The 16886-nt window shown below is 43.3% G+C and overlaps 1 protein-coding gene across 1 annotated transcript in view; it reads right to left on the reverse strand.

Annotated features, from left to right (window-relative positions):
- The window catches only part of PRKCE (protein kinase C epsilon), a 658716-nt gene extending 652545 nt beyond the window's left edge, over window positions 1-6171 (reverse strand). The window contains exon 1 of the mRNA XM_027864980.1: window positions 4760-6171. Within this exon, the coding sequence (XP_027720781.1) occupies window positions 4760-5107 (348 nt within the window). The 5' untranslated portion in view covers window positions 5108-6171. The remainder of the gene's footprint in view (window positions 1-4759) is intronic.
- Window positions 6172-16886: the final 10715 nt, after the last annotated feature.

Consider the following 16886-nt stretch of genomic DNA (forward strand, 5'->3'; position numbering starts at 1 on the left):
GTGTGTGTGTGTGTGTGTGTGTGTGTGTGTGTGTGTGTGTGTGTGTGGTGGAAAGTAAAGGCTCATCAAGCCTGTATGGAATGTTAGAATCCAGTGGGAAAGACTTTGGAAAGATAGTGTGAGATCAGATAATATGGAGGGACGAAAAGGGGGAACAAAAATCAGGTCTGGGGATACTGGATTTAAGCCACAGAGAACAAGTTATTAATGATAAAAGGGATCAATGGATGATCACTATAGATACATGAGGTTTCTGGTTTACCCAATGTGTCCATTAAGTGATACTGTTCTAACCAGGCTTTCCTAGAACTAGAATACTAGTAGGGATGTTTGTAGAGTGGAGAAAGGAATGAGTGGAGGCTAATTAATCTAGGCTCTGAAAAGCAAGCATCTAGTTCCTATAGAAAGAAACTTAAGAGTCAGCAAGACGTAGGTTCAAATCTCACCTCTGGTACTCATCAACTGAATGACCTTTACTCATTCTCCCAGTCCCACTAAGGAAATTCTTTAAACTATAAATTGCATTTACCAATCTGTATTGATAGAGGGTTGTTTGTTTTTTTTTTCCACTCTGATAATCCTTTATACTAGTTAAATGAAAGGTTTACACAGAAACAAAAAAATAAATCCAACAACAAATACAAGATCATCTTAATATAAAGGAGTGTGTCCTCTAGATACACAAGTTCCTTTTATAGAATTCCCCTTGCTCCCTAGACTTCTTGAGATAAATTAAATGTTAATTAGTAGCTGGAAAAGTGTCCTGTCGAAAGCCCTGCTCTGACACGAAGGAGCTATGTGACCTCAAACAAATCATTTAATCTCTCTGAGCCTCAGTTTCCTCATCTGCAAAATGAAAGGACTAGATTAGATACCCTCTAAGCTCTAAGAGAGAGCTGAGCCTGAGTCAGGAAGACCTGAGTTCAACTGCATCTTCAATCACTTATTAAGCAGTGTGACCCTGGACAAATCACAAAAAGGGGGTCATAATAACACCTACATTACAGGGTTGATGTGAGGATAAAATGAGATAATATTTATAAAAGCACTTACCACAGTGCCTGGCACACAGTGTTTAACAAATACTTGTAACCTTCTGTTCCCTCTATATTGATTCTTTAAGCCCCTCTATTCAGGATGGACTTTTCAGCCACTCCAGATGCAGTAGCACCCCAGAGCAAATGGCCTGGATCCCTGGACTTCCTAATGGTCTATTCCTCTGGGAATATTACCCAACAGTCTTAGGAGACATTACCCAATATGGTTACAATTAACCCCATAGCTTTATGAGATTGCCATGCTTATCTGTGTCCCCCATTTTCACACTGGAGGCCCCTTTGGAGGAGAGGAGGCAGCTCCCTTCTTAATAAGACCCACAAATCAAGGAAGGCAGATTGGAGCAGTGAAAAGAATAGTGAAGTAGGAACCAGGAGACCTGGGATCTCATCTGGCTTGATCATTGGCTCACCCGATGATTATGGCAAGTCACAACTTGTCTATCCTTCTGTTGAATGGGATATAACATCTGCATTACATGTTGTCATTGTTATTGTCTGTCGTTCATTCTCAAAGAGGACCATGACATCAGGGAGGTGATGCCGTGACAAGCAAGTGAATTGGATTTAAGTGAGGTAAGGCTGTTCTAAGTCACCAGCCTCACTTTCTCCTCCTGCATTAAATAATGCATTCATACCACAAGGGTATAAATCAGTCAACTAGCATTTATTAAATATTTACTATGTTCCAGGAACTTTGCTAAGTGCTGGGGATGCAAAAAAAAAAGAGGGGGAAGGAGGGAGGAGCAAAAATTGTTCCTGCCTTCAAGGAGTTCATATTCTAATTAGGGAGACAACTTGAAAATAACTAGGTAAATGATATAGATGGAACAAATGAAAAGCAGATTCAGAGCGGGGAGGCACTAATAGCTGGAGAGGAGGGAAAAGGTTTTAGCAGAAGGTGGGAGTTCAGATGAACCTTGAAAGAAGCCAGCAAAGCTAAGGAACAGAGGTGAGGAGAGGCAATAACCAGTGGCAAAGGCAAAGAGGTGGGAGATGGTGTTATATGTGATGTCAATGTAGCTGGATTACAGAGTCTATAGTTAAGTGTAAGAAGACTAGAAAAATAGGAAGGGGCCAAGTTAGGAAGAGCTTTAAATGTGAAATGGAGGCCTTTCTAAAGAGATAATTAGGCAAATCGCTTTGGCAGCTGTGTGGAGGATGGGTTGGAGTGGAAATAGACACTTGAGGAAGAGAACAAGCAGAAGCTTTGGGCAGTAGTACAGGAGAGAGGTGATGAAGGCCTGTACTTGGGTGGTGGATAGGTAAGCCAAGAGAAAGGGATGTAGGAGAGATTTGGTGAAGATGGGAATGATGAGATTTGGTGACATCCTGGATACATGGGATGAGTGTGAGTGAAGAATTAAAGATGACATGGAGATTGGGAGCTTCGGCGACTGAGAGGATGGTGGGACACTCAACAGTAACAGGAAAGTTCCAAAGAGAGAAGGGTTTGGGGGAGATGATGAGTTCTTTTCCAATGAGAAGAGTCATGGAACCGTTTCGAAAAGTACAATGTGCCATATGAACCCAAGCCACGATTATTGAGAAAAATAATATTCATCTACAGACAATGTACTGAGAAGCCTTTGGCAGAGTGTTGCCTTCCCCTCCAACGGAAGAAATTCTGGGCCTTCCAGGCATCAAAGCTGGGGAAGCAGTGTTATTAATCCTTCAACATCCCCTGCAGATCCTTACCATCCACTGCCTCTTGTCTCCATCATGGACAGTTCCCAGCCATGGCCACTGGTGAAGACAGCAGCTACAGATTTCCTACAGCCACAGGTCTGAACCCATGCATGCAGAGCACCCCTGCGTAAGCAGCCATGTTTGTCTATGAGCAGTGAATGCTCTCTCTATTGTCCTGTACGTTTCATCTGCAAACACGGCAGCACTCCTTTATGTAGGGGCCCTCTCTATCCTTTGTAAAAACAAAACACATCATCAAAAAGCCACCCAAAGCCATAGGCTTGATAGATTTAGAGCCTGGTCCTGGAATCAAGCATCCTGGAATCAATCATCCACTTTATACACAGAAAAAAAAATGGAGTTTATTTCTATTATGTCTAGACTAAGGGCTAAGTGTAAGTTTGAGAGGAATACAGAGAGGGTGGGGAAAAACGTTATGGAAGGGAATGGTGTGACTTTTCCAGATCTGTATCCCCTGCTTTCCAAAGTACCAGCTGCTATCCTCCTAGGGTTTTACTGATGAATCTTGCTAGCGCTTCCTTGTCATCACAGTAACCATGGTTTCAGTCAGTCTACATTACACTCATGATCACAGAGAGAAAAGGCTCTCATTTTCCCCCAAGTCCCCATCTGATACATTATGGATAAAAATACATAGATATGACACTAACCATAGCTGATATTCAACTTTTGACCTCTAGGAGGTTGGATCATAAAACAGGAAAGTCTTTGCATCTAAAAATCAGAATGTTACCGACATTCCAAATTCATGTTTGGGAAACAGAGATCTCTCCCTTTGCTGCTAAGAATATGAATGATAAGCCTGGAAAATAAAAATATAAATATGGAAAATATAAACAAATCTCCATGCTTGCTTTCCCTGGAAACAAGTAGAAAGATATGAAAACACAGAGAAGCATTCCTAATTTAACACTTCTCTGCCAGCAGTTTTACTGTGCTTGCTTCTCCCTCCTTTTTCTGAATGCCAAGGTTGAATGTATTTCAACTGATAGTACATTGACAAGCCCTGTTACCAATACTCTAATATTTTGACAATTTCACCAATCAACTACACCTCACACTTAGAAATAGTATCATATTGCACAGTACCTTAAAAGATAAAATAGGGCAACGATGTAACTTTAACTAGAGATGCACAGAAACTCTATCACCCACAAGTACAACCTTTTCATTTTTTTCCCCCAAGAGGCAATCCAAGAAAGAGACTCTGGGTGGGCTGTAGCATCTCTGAGATTTGTTTAAAGCAGGCTTAGCTAATGTTTCAGGGAGTTTGGAGAGGAGGTGGGTGTCACAGAGTAAATCACGTTTCTATCTCTAGATAACAGAAAATGAACAAACCACCATGCAACAGAGTAAAAAAATAAAAAGCAGGTTTCTACCAAAAAAAAACTGAACCACCTCACTCTGCATTTATATGACCTCAGACAAATAAGGGAATCAAGCCGGATACCCCCTTAACTGATAAGGGGAATGGTAGAGCCACGTGCATTTTCCAGGGGCTGCCAGAGGTGAGAACCCTCCCCCACAGTCAGGCTATCAGCCCTCTACCAGTACTGGGTGACCAGCCTGGGTTTTCCATACTCTAGTGCTCCAGCTCCATGAGCTGCTCTGAGTTCCCTGAAATGAACACGGAATCAATCCAACCTGAACCAGTTGGGATGGAGTTGGGTAGGTGGGGATTGAGGGGGAGTAGGAGGAAGAGGGAAACAGGAATATGGAAACATAAAGGAGCTCACTATCTCCTATTTCCCCAGGTTCAGCTTCCTCGTCCCAGGCCTCTCACTTTGCTCCCCATTAAAAATGGAGGTGGAGTACCCAATGCAACTGAGACCCTCCCTGTGACTCTAAGCTACATCAGGTAGTGAGCCCAACGTCAATTACCCTCACTTAAAAGAACCCTGTCACTTCAATGCAACACTTTTGTCAGGGAACCCCACCCGGCCGCTGCCGCGACTCCTGCTCCTTCCCCTGACCCCGGCCCCCGATATTCTCACCCAGTCCTCGAAGTGCCGGCTCCCATTCTGCAGCAGCTCCTCAAACTGGATGGTGCAGTTGGCAACGAAGTCGTCGTATCCGATGGGGGCATCGTGGAAGACGGCCAGTTCAATCTTTCGCCCGTTGCACACGTCGGTGACAAACTCGTCGTGCCAAGCCGGGCTATTGGTCTTTTGCTTGGTGGCCGTCTGTCCGATGCGCGAGTCATCGACGTTGAGGGCGATGTAAGGGTCCAAGAGAAACGTCTGAGGCCGGGGTCCCACCGCATGGCGCAATGACCAGGCTGTGGGTTTCAGGCTCACGGCCTCGCAGATCTTGATCTTCAGGAGGCCATTGAAAACTACCATGGTCGAAGGCGGGCCGGTGAGGGTGGGGGGTAGGGATAGGGAGCAAAAGGGCCGGGGTCACTCAACCCAAGAGTTCAGCGAGAAATAAACAAGAGTTCTCTGAGCTGGGAAGAGGGGTTGGTGCGGTGGGGGTCTTCTTGGGGCGGGAGGGACGGGGACGCCTGGGTCCCCCCTCTCCCGCCCACCTCTCTCAGGCTTACACTCACACACACACACACACACACACACACTCACACGTCTACACCCTACCTACACCTTGTAGTGCTTCGCCCTGGCTCTGGCGATTCCCAGCGAGTGCATGTATTTCCTCGCTGGGTTTCTAACGGAAAGCAGGGAGGGGGTAGGGATGGGGATGCAGGGAGAGCTGGGGGACGTCCGTCTTTCGATCAAACCTCTTCCCTCTCCCCCCAGCACACCTACGGCAAAATGACAATAAATATATACACTATATAGGCTCACCCTCGCCTCTCTAATACTCCTAGTGTCTAGGACAGTGGGGCGGGGGGTAGAGTGGGCGCTGCGCCCGGCTCTTACCTACCTTTCAAAAGCATAATCCCCGGGAAATTATTACTTTGGCAGGGGGTGCTTGGTAGTTAGGGAAATGGGGTAGGGACGGGGAAGGGAGGAAGGATGCAATATAAAATTCAACCAGGATCCTCCTTGAAAATCCAGCTTCTGCGCCTCTAGGAAAGGAGAGGGGTGTGTGTGTGTGTGTGTGTGTGTGTGTGTGTGTGTTGTGTAGATGAAAGGAGGGATGTTATAGATGGGATGTTATATATATAAAGAGAGATGCATGGCGATAGGAAATGATCCTCTCAAGAAAAAAAAATTTAAACCCCAAACCACACATGCACACACACCTCCCCTGAAAACACACACACACACACACACACCGCACACACAACTCCCACTGCTTCCTCCCAACCCCTCGTTGCCTTCTTGTTGCTCTCCTTCACCTTCAATCTGTATTCGAGAAACGCCAAAAGCCAAGAACCTTACATCCGCACAGGATTCGAGGGTCTGTTTTGCTGCTGCTGTGGCTGTTGCCGCTGCCGCTGCCGCAGCTGCAGCTCCAGCCGCCGCCACCGCCGCCGCAGCCGCCGCCGCTGGGGCTCCACCTCACAGGCCAGGCAGGCACTAACCCAGTACTCGCCAGGAGCTGCTGGGGCTGGGGCTCCAGGAGCTTTCGGCTTTAAGCCCCACCTCCCTCCGTTCTAGCTCGGCCTCTGACACTCGCTCCCCCTAGCTCTCTCGGTCTGTCCCTAGATCTCTCTCCCTCCCTCTCTCTCCTCCAGTGAGTGTGTGTGTCTAATGCAGGAAATGCGCAAAAGACGTCAGTCTGTGTGTGTGTGTGTGTGTGTGTGTGTGTATGTATGTGTATGCGCGCGCGCCTCTGTGTGTGTGTGTGTGTGAGTGTGTGTGTGTGTGTGGAAATAGAAAGTTTTGCCGGTTGGGGGAGCAATACGAAAAAAGTGTGCGGAAGATAGGGAGGGAGTACGGAGAGTGGAAAAATCTTCCCTCCGTTTATGCAAGCGGGGGAAGTGGGCGGGCGGGTAAGAGATCGGGTCCCGCTCGCCCCGGGGCTGGCGGGGAGGGAGGAGGGGCGCTTCGGGGTAGGAGGGGGCCGCCGTCTTAAGACTAGATTCTGTGGATAGCAGACGAGGCGACTGGGACGCGCATCTCTTCCAAAGTCCCAGCTTCCCCGACTACCCGACGTCTGGGAGGAGCGATTCCGCGCTGGAGATTTCGGGGAACCTCACCTCCTTTACTCTCCACCCCGTCCCACTCAGGTTCGGGGAAAAGGAGTAACTCGGAACGTCAGGGCAAAGAAATGGGGGAGGGGTATTGGTCTCTCCCAAGGGGCTCCACTCGGCTATGGGGAATGAAGTCCCCGGAAAGGGTGGGGAGGGGAGGGAGGTTTGTGCTTGTTTCTTTGTTTTGTTCTGCTACAAATTATCCCTCTTTTTTGCAACATTCCGCGCTTAGGGATCGCTCTAGTGCTTCTAGCTCTGAAACGACTTGACAGCATCCAGTATTTGGAGGTGTTTCGTCGTTAAGAGTATTATGTATGTATGTGTGTATGTGTGCATTTTCAAAAAAAGTACCTATTAATATCTGTTTTGGACTGTCCCCCGCCCCAGACCCTTCTTTGATCAACCCAAGCTGACAGACCCTGTCCTTGCTACGGAAAAATTGGACGCGTATAAGTAGATAGAGAATATGTGTGTGAGCGTGTGTGCGTGTGTGTACGCGCGCGCGCTTGTGTGTATGCTAATTTCCTCCGTAACCTTTAAACTCTCTCTCTTTCTCTGGAAAGCTGCAGCGGTGGCTAAGTCACGTGAGGGCCGGAGCCCTGAGCTGCTGGGGAAGAATGTCCTCTGCTCTCTGCGCGCCGGGGAAATGAAGCGCAGCCCGGCCAGGATCCTGGCTGGCTGTCCCGGGCCGGCGGAGAGGAGGGCCGGGGGACGCAGAGGGGAGGGCCTCCGCGCACGGGCTCCGCAATAGGATTGGCCTTGGAAAGAAACGGTGTCAGCAAAGTGGGGGAAGGAGCCGGGGGGAGGGATAAATGAAATCGGAAATTTTGCAAAAGAAAAAAAAGTCTCTCCTCCCCTACCCACCAGCGGAACACCAAACAGAATAAAATCTTAACCTAGGTAAGGACCTTGGACTCGAAGCTGAACCTCCGAGCCTGGTACGACAGCTCTGACAGGTGCTCATCCAATTTCTCCAAGGACAGAAAACAGACTGTTTCGTTTTGCTCGTGTTGGAGCGCACCTAGTCGTGAAAAAATTCTTTCTAGAATCAAATTCTGTCTGCCGCAGTCCTCATTCTGCTGTCTGAAGTGACATAGAATAATAACAACAGTAATAATACTTAGCATTTATGTAGCTTAAAGACTTGCAAAGAGCTTTCCAAATCTTATTCAATTTATCCATGCAACCACTCCGGGAGGGAAGGCGATACCTGTCAGGAACAAAGTTAATCCCTCTTCCACAATCTAGACCTGGACTGTGGAGGTCAAATAGACTGGAGGAGTTAGGCATTTCTGCAGATAATTCAGTTGACATGATTCTAATTGATACAGAACTTATTATAAAAACACTTTCTTACAACCATCCCATGAGGCAAATAACTTAGAGCCTTTTAAAGTTTGCAAAAGGCCTTACAGGCAGTATTTAATTTAAAATAGCATAATGGATCTAAAGCGGGAAGGGGTTTCAGCAGCCAGTTAGTACAGTCCACTCATTTTACAGCTGAAGAAACTGAGGCTTAAATCAAGGAAAGTGACAGGTTAATAATAAGTGACAGCCAGAACTAGAATGCTTTGACTCCAGGTACCCTATTCTGTTCCCTGCACCCTGCTTTTTCAGGTATTTCTTTTGAATGCCCCCTCACTTACACACACACACACACACAAACACACAATCTCCATAATGGTATATTTCCATTTTTATCCTGGACAGTACAATTCTTGATAGGTCAAAGAAATCGCTATAGAATTACTGGACTGTCATCCCTGTTGCTCAGAAGACAGACAGGATGCTTACTTAGTGACAATGGTGATTCCTCAAGTGCAAAAGACTGGGAATTAAGAATTGATTCCCAAATGACACAGATCTCAAACGATTTCTTGAGGACTTGTTATCTTAGTAAGGAAGGGTGGAGAAGGTGAATTACTGTGGCCACCAACTGATTTCTTTTCTGTAGGTACATTAGTTATTGTTCACTCCTGTCTGACTCTTCTGGACCCCATTTGGAGTTTTCCTGGCTAAGATATCGGAATGGTTTGCTATTCCCTTCCCCAGCTCATTCTACAGATGAGGAAACTGAGGCAAACACGGTTAAGTGACTTGCCCAGAGTCACATAGGCATCACATAGGCACAAATTGTCTGAGGCAAGATTTAAACTTAGGTTTTCCTGACTTTAGGACCAGAGTTCTGTCCACTACACACCACCTAATTACCCAGGTGCATTAGTAGAGGCTAGGTGGTACAGTGGATAGAGTACCTGGCCTACAGTCAGGAAGACCTAAGTTCAAATCAGGTCTCAGAAACCTACTCGCTGTGTGACCCCGGGCAAGTCACTTAACCCCATTTGCCTCAGTTTTTCATCTGAAAAAATGGCAAATCACTGCAGTATCTGCCAAGAAAACCCCAAACAGGATCTTGAAGAGTCAGACATGACTGAACAACAACAAAAAATGTATAATTTGAAATATAATCTAGAGTGTGTTGGGAAGGGAGTATTTATGTAACACCTACTATGTACCCGGCACTGAACTATGTGCCTGTGAAGTAGATGACCTTACAATTCCAAAAGACTCATGATGGAAAATGTTGTCCACATTCCAGAGAAAGAACTATGGAGTCTGAATGCAGCATACTATTTTCTCTTTCTTTTGTTGTTTTTTGTTTTTTTCTCTCTCGTGATTTTTCCCTTTTATTTCTAATTCTTCTTTCACAACATGACTAATGTGAAAATATGCTTAATATGATCATAAATGTATAGCCTATATCAGATTGCATGCCATGTTGGGGAGAGAGGAGTGGAGGGAGGGGGGGAATTTGAAACTCAAAATCTTATAAAAGTGAATGTTGAAAACTAAAAATAAATAAGTATTTTTTTTTAAAGAGAAACAAAGGACCCACATGTACAAAACTTATTTATAGCAACTCTTTCTGTGGTGGCCAAGAATTGAAAACTGAGGGGATGCCCATCAATTGGGGAATGGCTGAACAAGTTGTGGTACATGAATATAATGGAATACTATTGTACTCTAAGAATTGATGAGCAGGCAGACTTCAGAAAAACCTGGAAAGACTTATATGGACTGATGCTGAGTGAAATGAGAGAACCAGGAGAACATTGTACACAGCAACAGCCACGTTGTACGATGACTAACTTTTATAGACTTAGCCCTTCTCAGCAATGCAAGGATTTAAGACATCTCCAAAAGTCTCATGATAGAAAATGCTATCCACATCCAAAGAAAGAACTATGGAGTTTGAATGCAGATCAAAGCATACTATTTTTTTTTCTTCTGTTTTGTTTTGTTTCCTCTTTCTTGTGGTTCCTTCTGTTGGTTCTAATTCTTCCCTACAATATGACTAATGTGAAAATATGTTTAATAGGAATGTGTATGTATAGCCTATATCAGATTGTATGCCATCTTGGGGAGGGAGGTGAGGCAGGAGGGGGAGAAAAATTTAAAACTCAAAAGCTTATGGAAGTGATTGTTGATAAATCAAAATAAATTAATAAAAAAACCCAAAAAAGTAGATGATCTTATTCCCATTTTACAGATAAAGAAACTAAGGCAAACAGCGTTCAAGTGACTTGCCAAGGGACACACAGCTAGTAAGTAACTGAGTCTGCATTTGAATTTAGGTCTTCCTGATTCAAGGTCCAACTCTATCCTGGACCACCAGCTGGCTGCCTTTGGGTTGAATTGTGAAGTTTCAGTGTGATGTCATACATACTTAAATCCAGAACTGTAAGCAAATCAAATAAATGAAAGTGTCTGACTGTCATCTCAAAGATCAAATGTTCTTAAACCTGCTAATTTACAAAGCGTCAGGAGCTAAGCAGCATTGTCTAGCATCCTGGGTAGGGTTATTGAAAGATAGCATTACCCACCTGTACAAAAATATTTATGGTAGCTCTTTTTGTGGTGGCCAAGAATTAGAAATTGAGGGGATGCTCATCAATTGGGGAATGGCTAAACAAGTTGTGGTATGTAAATGTAATGGAATACTACTATGCTATAAGAAATGATGAGCAGACAGACTTCAGAAAAATCTGGACAGATTTATATGAACTGATGCTGAGTGAAGTGAGCAGAACCAGGAAAACATTGTACATAGTAACAGCCACATTGTATGATAGCTAACTTTGATAAACTTAGCTTTTGTCAGCAATGCAAAGATCTAAAACAACTCCAAAAGACTCATGAAGGAAAATGCTACCCACATCCAGAGAAAGAACTATGGAATCTGAATGCAAATGGAAGCATACTATTTTGCTCTTTTTTTTGTTTTTTTTTCTTTCTCATGGTTCCTCTTATTTGTTCTAATTCTTCTTTACAACATGACTAATATGAAAATATGTTTAATAAGAATGTGTATGTAGAGCCTATATCAGATTGCATCCTGTCTTGGAGAGGAGGGCTGGGAGATAGAGAAAATTTAAAATTCAAAAGCTTATGGATGTGAATATTGAAAACTAAAAATAAATTAATTAATTAAAAAGTTTTTAAAAAGCATTTACACTCAAAGATTTTAATCTATTTTGAATTCTTGGGTTCCACAAATTCCATAAGCATAATTTAACCTTATTCTTCAATTACTACAGTGTTCCTTTTTCTCAAGAGAGAGGAATATCATTTGGGAAAACAATGCTTGATAACTGAGATAGGTGTCTTCGGTACATGTATAATTCAGACAGAGAAATGTTGGTGATCAGGTTTAGGTTTCTGTTCTTGACCTATGATTGCATCAGTGTGGAGAAACTCCTTCCTTGATTCAGATCAGCAACCTTTCTGTATTTTATGATCTCTATAGAGGTGCCCAGGGCACTGAGAGATTCAATGATATCTGTTGCCACAAGATGGTTCATGTCAGAGTCAGGAGTGAAATCCAATTTTTCCTGACTCCAAGGCATGTCTATCTGCCTTGGTGTGAAGATAACAGTAGCACTTGTCTCACAGGGCTGTTGTAAGGATTAAGTAGTTGAGGGCAGCTAGGTGGCGCAGTAGATAGAGCACCCACCCTGGAGTCAGGAGGACCTGAGTTCAAATCTGATTTCAGACCAAATACTTGACACTAACTGTGTGACCCTGGGCAAGTCACTTAACCCCGATTGCCTCACAAAAAAAAAAAAAAGATCAAGGAATTGTATGGACAAAAATTTAGAGCTTGAAGGGACCCTCCAGTTCCTCTAAAGCCAACCCCTTATTTTACAGGTGAGGAAACAGACAGGTTAAGATTTGCCCAAGGTCACACAGGGAGCGAGTGGCAGATCCACATTTTAAACTCAGATCTTGGACTCCAGAACCTGTATACCTTTAACTGCACGATACTTCACTTAAGCCAATGTAGAAAAAGCCTTTTGCAAACCTTAAAGTGTCTCTTTGTCACATTATTAAATGCAACGTTGCTATTTCCACCATCCTACTATCTCTTCATTTCTAAACATTGTTCTCTTCTGCCTTTCTCCGAACTTGGCAGAGTTAAAACATTCACATCTCATTGGGGGTTGTAGAGATGTCAAATTTGAGCTTTTGAAATGATCATTTCTGAACTGAGTGAAAAAAAAAATCTTCAAATTTGCCTTGGGGGAAATTCCTTCAATGGATTGCTTTTCTTTAGACTAATGATAAAAAAAAAAAAAAAAAAAAAAAGCATTGGGGGGGGGAGGGTAGAGAGAGAGCAACTTAAAATCAGAAATTTCCAATCAAAATAATGACTCCTAAACTCTAAGTGCTCTGAGCAACTGAAGATAACAAATTGCAATAATCATCTTGACAAGAACTTGTCATCTATGGTCACTTTAAATTCTAACATTTTATGAATAATAGCTAGCATTTATTCATAAAGCACTTTAAGGTTTACAGAGCACTTTACAAATGTTATCTCATTTTAGGGGCAGCTAGGTGGTGCAGTGGCTAGAGCACCAGCCCTGAAGTCAGGATGACCTGAGTTCAAATCTGACCTCAGACCAAACACTTGACACTTACTAGCTGTGTGACCCTGGGCAAGTCACTTAACCCCAATTGCCTACCCCCCCCAAAAATTATCTCATTTTATACTCACAACAACCTTGGAGGGAGGTACTGTTATTATTATCTCCATTTAATAGATAAAGAAACTGAGGCAGGCAGAGGTTAAGTGACTTGATAAGGGTCACACATTTAGTAAGTATCTGATTCGATTTGAACTCAGGTCTTTCTGACTCCGAGTCTTTCCCATGATCTATCCAATGTCCCACTTGCCTGACTATCGATTCTATATATGCAATCCTGAATATATCCAATTGGCACAAGACTTTATTTCAGTGAATGTTACCTGGGTCCCAAGTGTAGCTGGGTTATTTTGTGATACTTGGTTACTTGGGAGAAGGAAAGAAAGAAAGAAGGAAATGTTCTAAGAACTGTTTTCTCCTATATGGAGACCACCCAAGCACTGGAACACCTGGAGATAAAGAATGAATCCAAGTCTGATCTCTGGTTTACACTCTGCGTGAGCAAAGACAGCTTTTTTCAGCTTTTGGACAGCTCTGATTAGGACATTTTTCTTTACTTGAATCCTGAATTCACCTCTTTGAAACTTGCACCCCTTGCTCTTAATTCTGCCAGATAAATCCAATCCCTCTTCCAGATGATGGTCCTCCAGTTGCTGGGAGACTTCTGTCTTTTTCCCTGTGATCAAATGTAAAAACGCCTTAATTTTATATTTAAAGTTCTTCAGAACCTGGCTCCCACTCTACCTTTCCAGTCTCATTAGTTTTATCCCCTGCTCCTATGGTCCAACCATACTGGCCATGGCTCACCCACAACTTTCTGTCTTCCATCTTGATGCCTTTACACTAATGTCCTCCACACCCAGAATGCTTTCTTTCCTTACCTCCAACTCTTGTAATTCTTAATTTCCTTCAAAATCTAGCTAAAGTGTTACCTTCTAATGAGGCCTTTCCTGGTCCCACCAACTGCTAGTCCTTTTCCCTCCAAGGTTACCTAATCTTATCTACAGATACACATGTGTGTATATACATGTACTCAAATATTGATGTTATTCAGTCATTGTCATGTCCAACTCTATGTGACCCCATTTGGGGTTTTCTTGGCAAAGACACTGGAATGGTTTGCTATTTTCTTCTCCAGTATACCCCCACTGATACACTGAGGAACTGAGGCAAATAGGGATCAAATGATTTGTCCGGGTTCACACAGCTAGGAAGTGTCTGCAGCAGGATTTGAACTCAGATCTTCCTTATTCCAGGCCTAATGCTGTATCTTCTGCACCACCTAGCTGCCTCTGTTCATATATACACAGTGCATATATACATATATAATCATCTATACACTCACAAGAACATAGACATACATACACACATGCTATTTCCTCCATTAGAATGTAAACTTCTTGAGGACAGGAACTATTTCCCTTTTGGTTTTGTGTCCCCAGTGAATGTATAGCGTCTGACACATAGTAGGTGCTTAAAAGATGCTTTTTTTGACTGATTAATATCCCTAGTTGTTCATCTGATGCTCAGATGACACAAACTTTGAGTGTTTCACCATCCTAGATCATTGAATCATACATTTAGAACTGGAAAGTACTTTAGAGGTCACTTAGTGGACCCCTCTCATTTTAAATATGAGGAAACTGAGGTCAAGAGAGTTAAGTGTCTTGCCCAAGATCATGCAGGGAGTAAATGGAAAAGCCAGGATTCAAACTCCAGCTTTATGATTCCAATGCAAGCATTAGTTCTTCTAAATCACACGGCCTTTCATGTTGCTCTCCTCTAGAATTAGTCTAGCTAATCATCACCCTTGTTGAAGTGTGGTGGCCCAAAACTGAATAGGATACTCCAGGTGTGGTTTGACCAGAGCAGATTGGAATTGGACCATATTCATTCTGCCTTTCTTAATGTAGCAGAACATCACATTAGCCTTTTCAGCTGCCCTATCATCCTGTATTGAATCTGTAGTCTCTGAGACCCCCAGATCTTTTGCAGATAAACTACTGCCAAGTCATATCTCTCTCATTTTATGCTTGTCAAGTTGATTCTTTTGAACCCAAAGACTTTTTATTTATCCTTGTTAAATGTTATCTTATTAGATTCAGCCCCATATCTAACTATTTTTTAAAAGTCTTTTTGAATCCTGAATCTGCCATTCAGAATAACAAATATCCCTTTGTGTGTCTGCAAATTTTCTAAGCATGTTATCTGTGCCTTATTAGAGTCATAGTAGACAGTATGGTGCAGTAGAAAGAGCACTGGCTATGGAATCAGAGAACCTGGGTTCAAATTCCACATTTGATGCTTTTACCTTTGTGACCTTCATTTAACATCTGTGGGCCTCATTTTCCTCATCTATAAAATGAGGGAGGGGATACTGGCCTAAATGGCCTCAAAGGTCTCTTCTAGGTCTATGATCCCATGACCTTAAACAATAAAGGGACAAGTGCAAATTTCTGGGGTACTCCACTATAGACCACAAAATGTTAATGAGCTTTGGAAAGGTCGGTTGTCTATCATATTCTACATGTGCTCAGGTGAAGAAATTTGATCACCAGGGTAGTGGAACGTAACAGCCCAGCAACCAAAAAAGCAAACACTTCCAGAACTCAACTGGCCCCCTGCCAGACCCACACTCAGCTGGCTCCTTGCCCCACTAGGCCCCAGTGACCGTCCCCTTTCCCCCAGATTTTAGCTTCTCACCTGTCATTCTCTTACCTCCAGCTCTGCTGGGATCTCTGGTGCAGTAGACCAGAATCTGAGCTTCATCTAAACCTTAATCCAGGTAGAGGGAAGCTAGAGTAGGGGGTCGAAAAGACATTGGTGAAAGGAGCACACTCAGCTGTCTCCTCCCTTTCAATTCAATAAATATTTATGATGCCAACTATGTACCAGGAGATAGGAAAAAAAAAAACACTAAAAAGTGCTGAGTATTAGGGATACAAAAAGAAGCAAAAGACTGTCCCTGTCCTCAATCGAATGGGGGAGATAACATGCAAATAAATATATACAAAGCAAGCTACATTCAGGATAAATAGGAAATAATTAAAAGAGGGAAGGCACTGAAATTAAGAAGGGTTAGGGAAGGCATCCTGTAGAAGCTGGGGCTTCAGTTGGAACTTGAAGCCAGAGAGATCAGTAGTCATAGCAGAAGAAGAAGAGCATTCCAGGCATGGGGGACAGCCAGAGAAGATGCCCAGAGATTTTTGCTCCCACCACTCCAGAGTCACAGACAAGTACATTCTACTAGAAAAAAAGTGCTAATTAGCCTATTTTGTCTTCCATTCTGATCTGGATCTCTGAAATAAGCTGATCAATCCTTTGATCCACAAATATTAGTGGAGTGCCTACTGTGTGTACAAAGCACTTGTTGGAGGTATTGTGATGGAAGTAAATATGGTCACTGTTCCCAAGGAGATTACAATATAATTGAGAAGACTAATTGCATATTTACTACACATGTGATCTTGGACAAGTCATTCAACCTCTCTTGGCCTCAGTTTCCTCCTCTAGAAAATGAGGCAATGCCTAAAGTCTCTTCCAGCTCCAGTTTTCTGTGGTCCAACAATATGGACCACCATTTGGCCAACCAAACACATTGGAAGATACAGGGCCCCAAATGAGGGAATTGGAAAAGATGAGCTCCACAATCCTCTCCAGCCCTAAATCCTATGATCTTATAACTCCAGATGATAAGGTTGTTCCTGCCTCTTATCTAGGACAGCAGCTGTGTAAACTAGGCTTTCCTTTCAATCACCCCACCCCCAACTCCCTTGCCCATCTTTCCCCCAGGGCCTTCAGTTCCTTTGAGCACTTTTAGAGCCAAATTGCTTATGCCCATCTTGACCAACACTAACATCGTACAATTAGAACCAAGGAAAATGTCAGAATTGGAAGAGACCTAGAGAATACATGACCAATCTTTTCATTCTACATATTGGGGAAACTGAGGCCAGAGATGAATTGATTTGCTGGAGAGTAAGAGGACCAGTACTAGGACCCAACTCTTGATGTAGTCTATCCCAACTATACAACAAC

This window comes from Vombatus ursinus, unplaced genomic scaffold (genome assembly GCF_900497805.2).
Source record: "Vombatus ursinus unplaced genomic scaffold, bare-nosed wombat genome assembly UNPS02014778.1, whole genome shotgun sequence".
NCBI lineage: Eukaryota > Metazoa > Chordata > Mammalia > Diprotodontia > Vombatidae > Vombatus > Vombatus ursinus.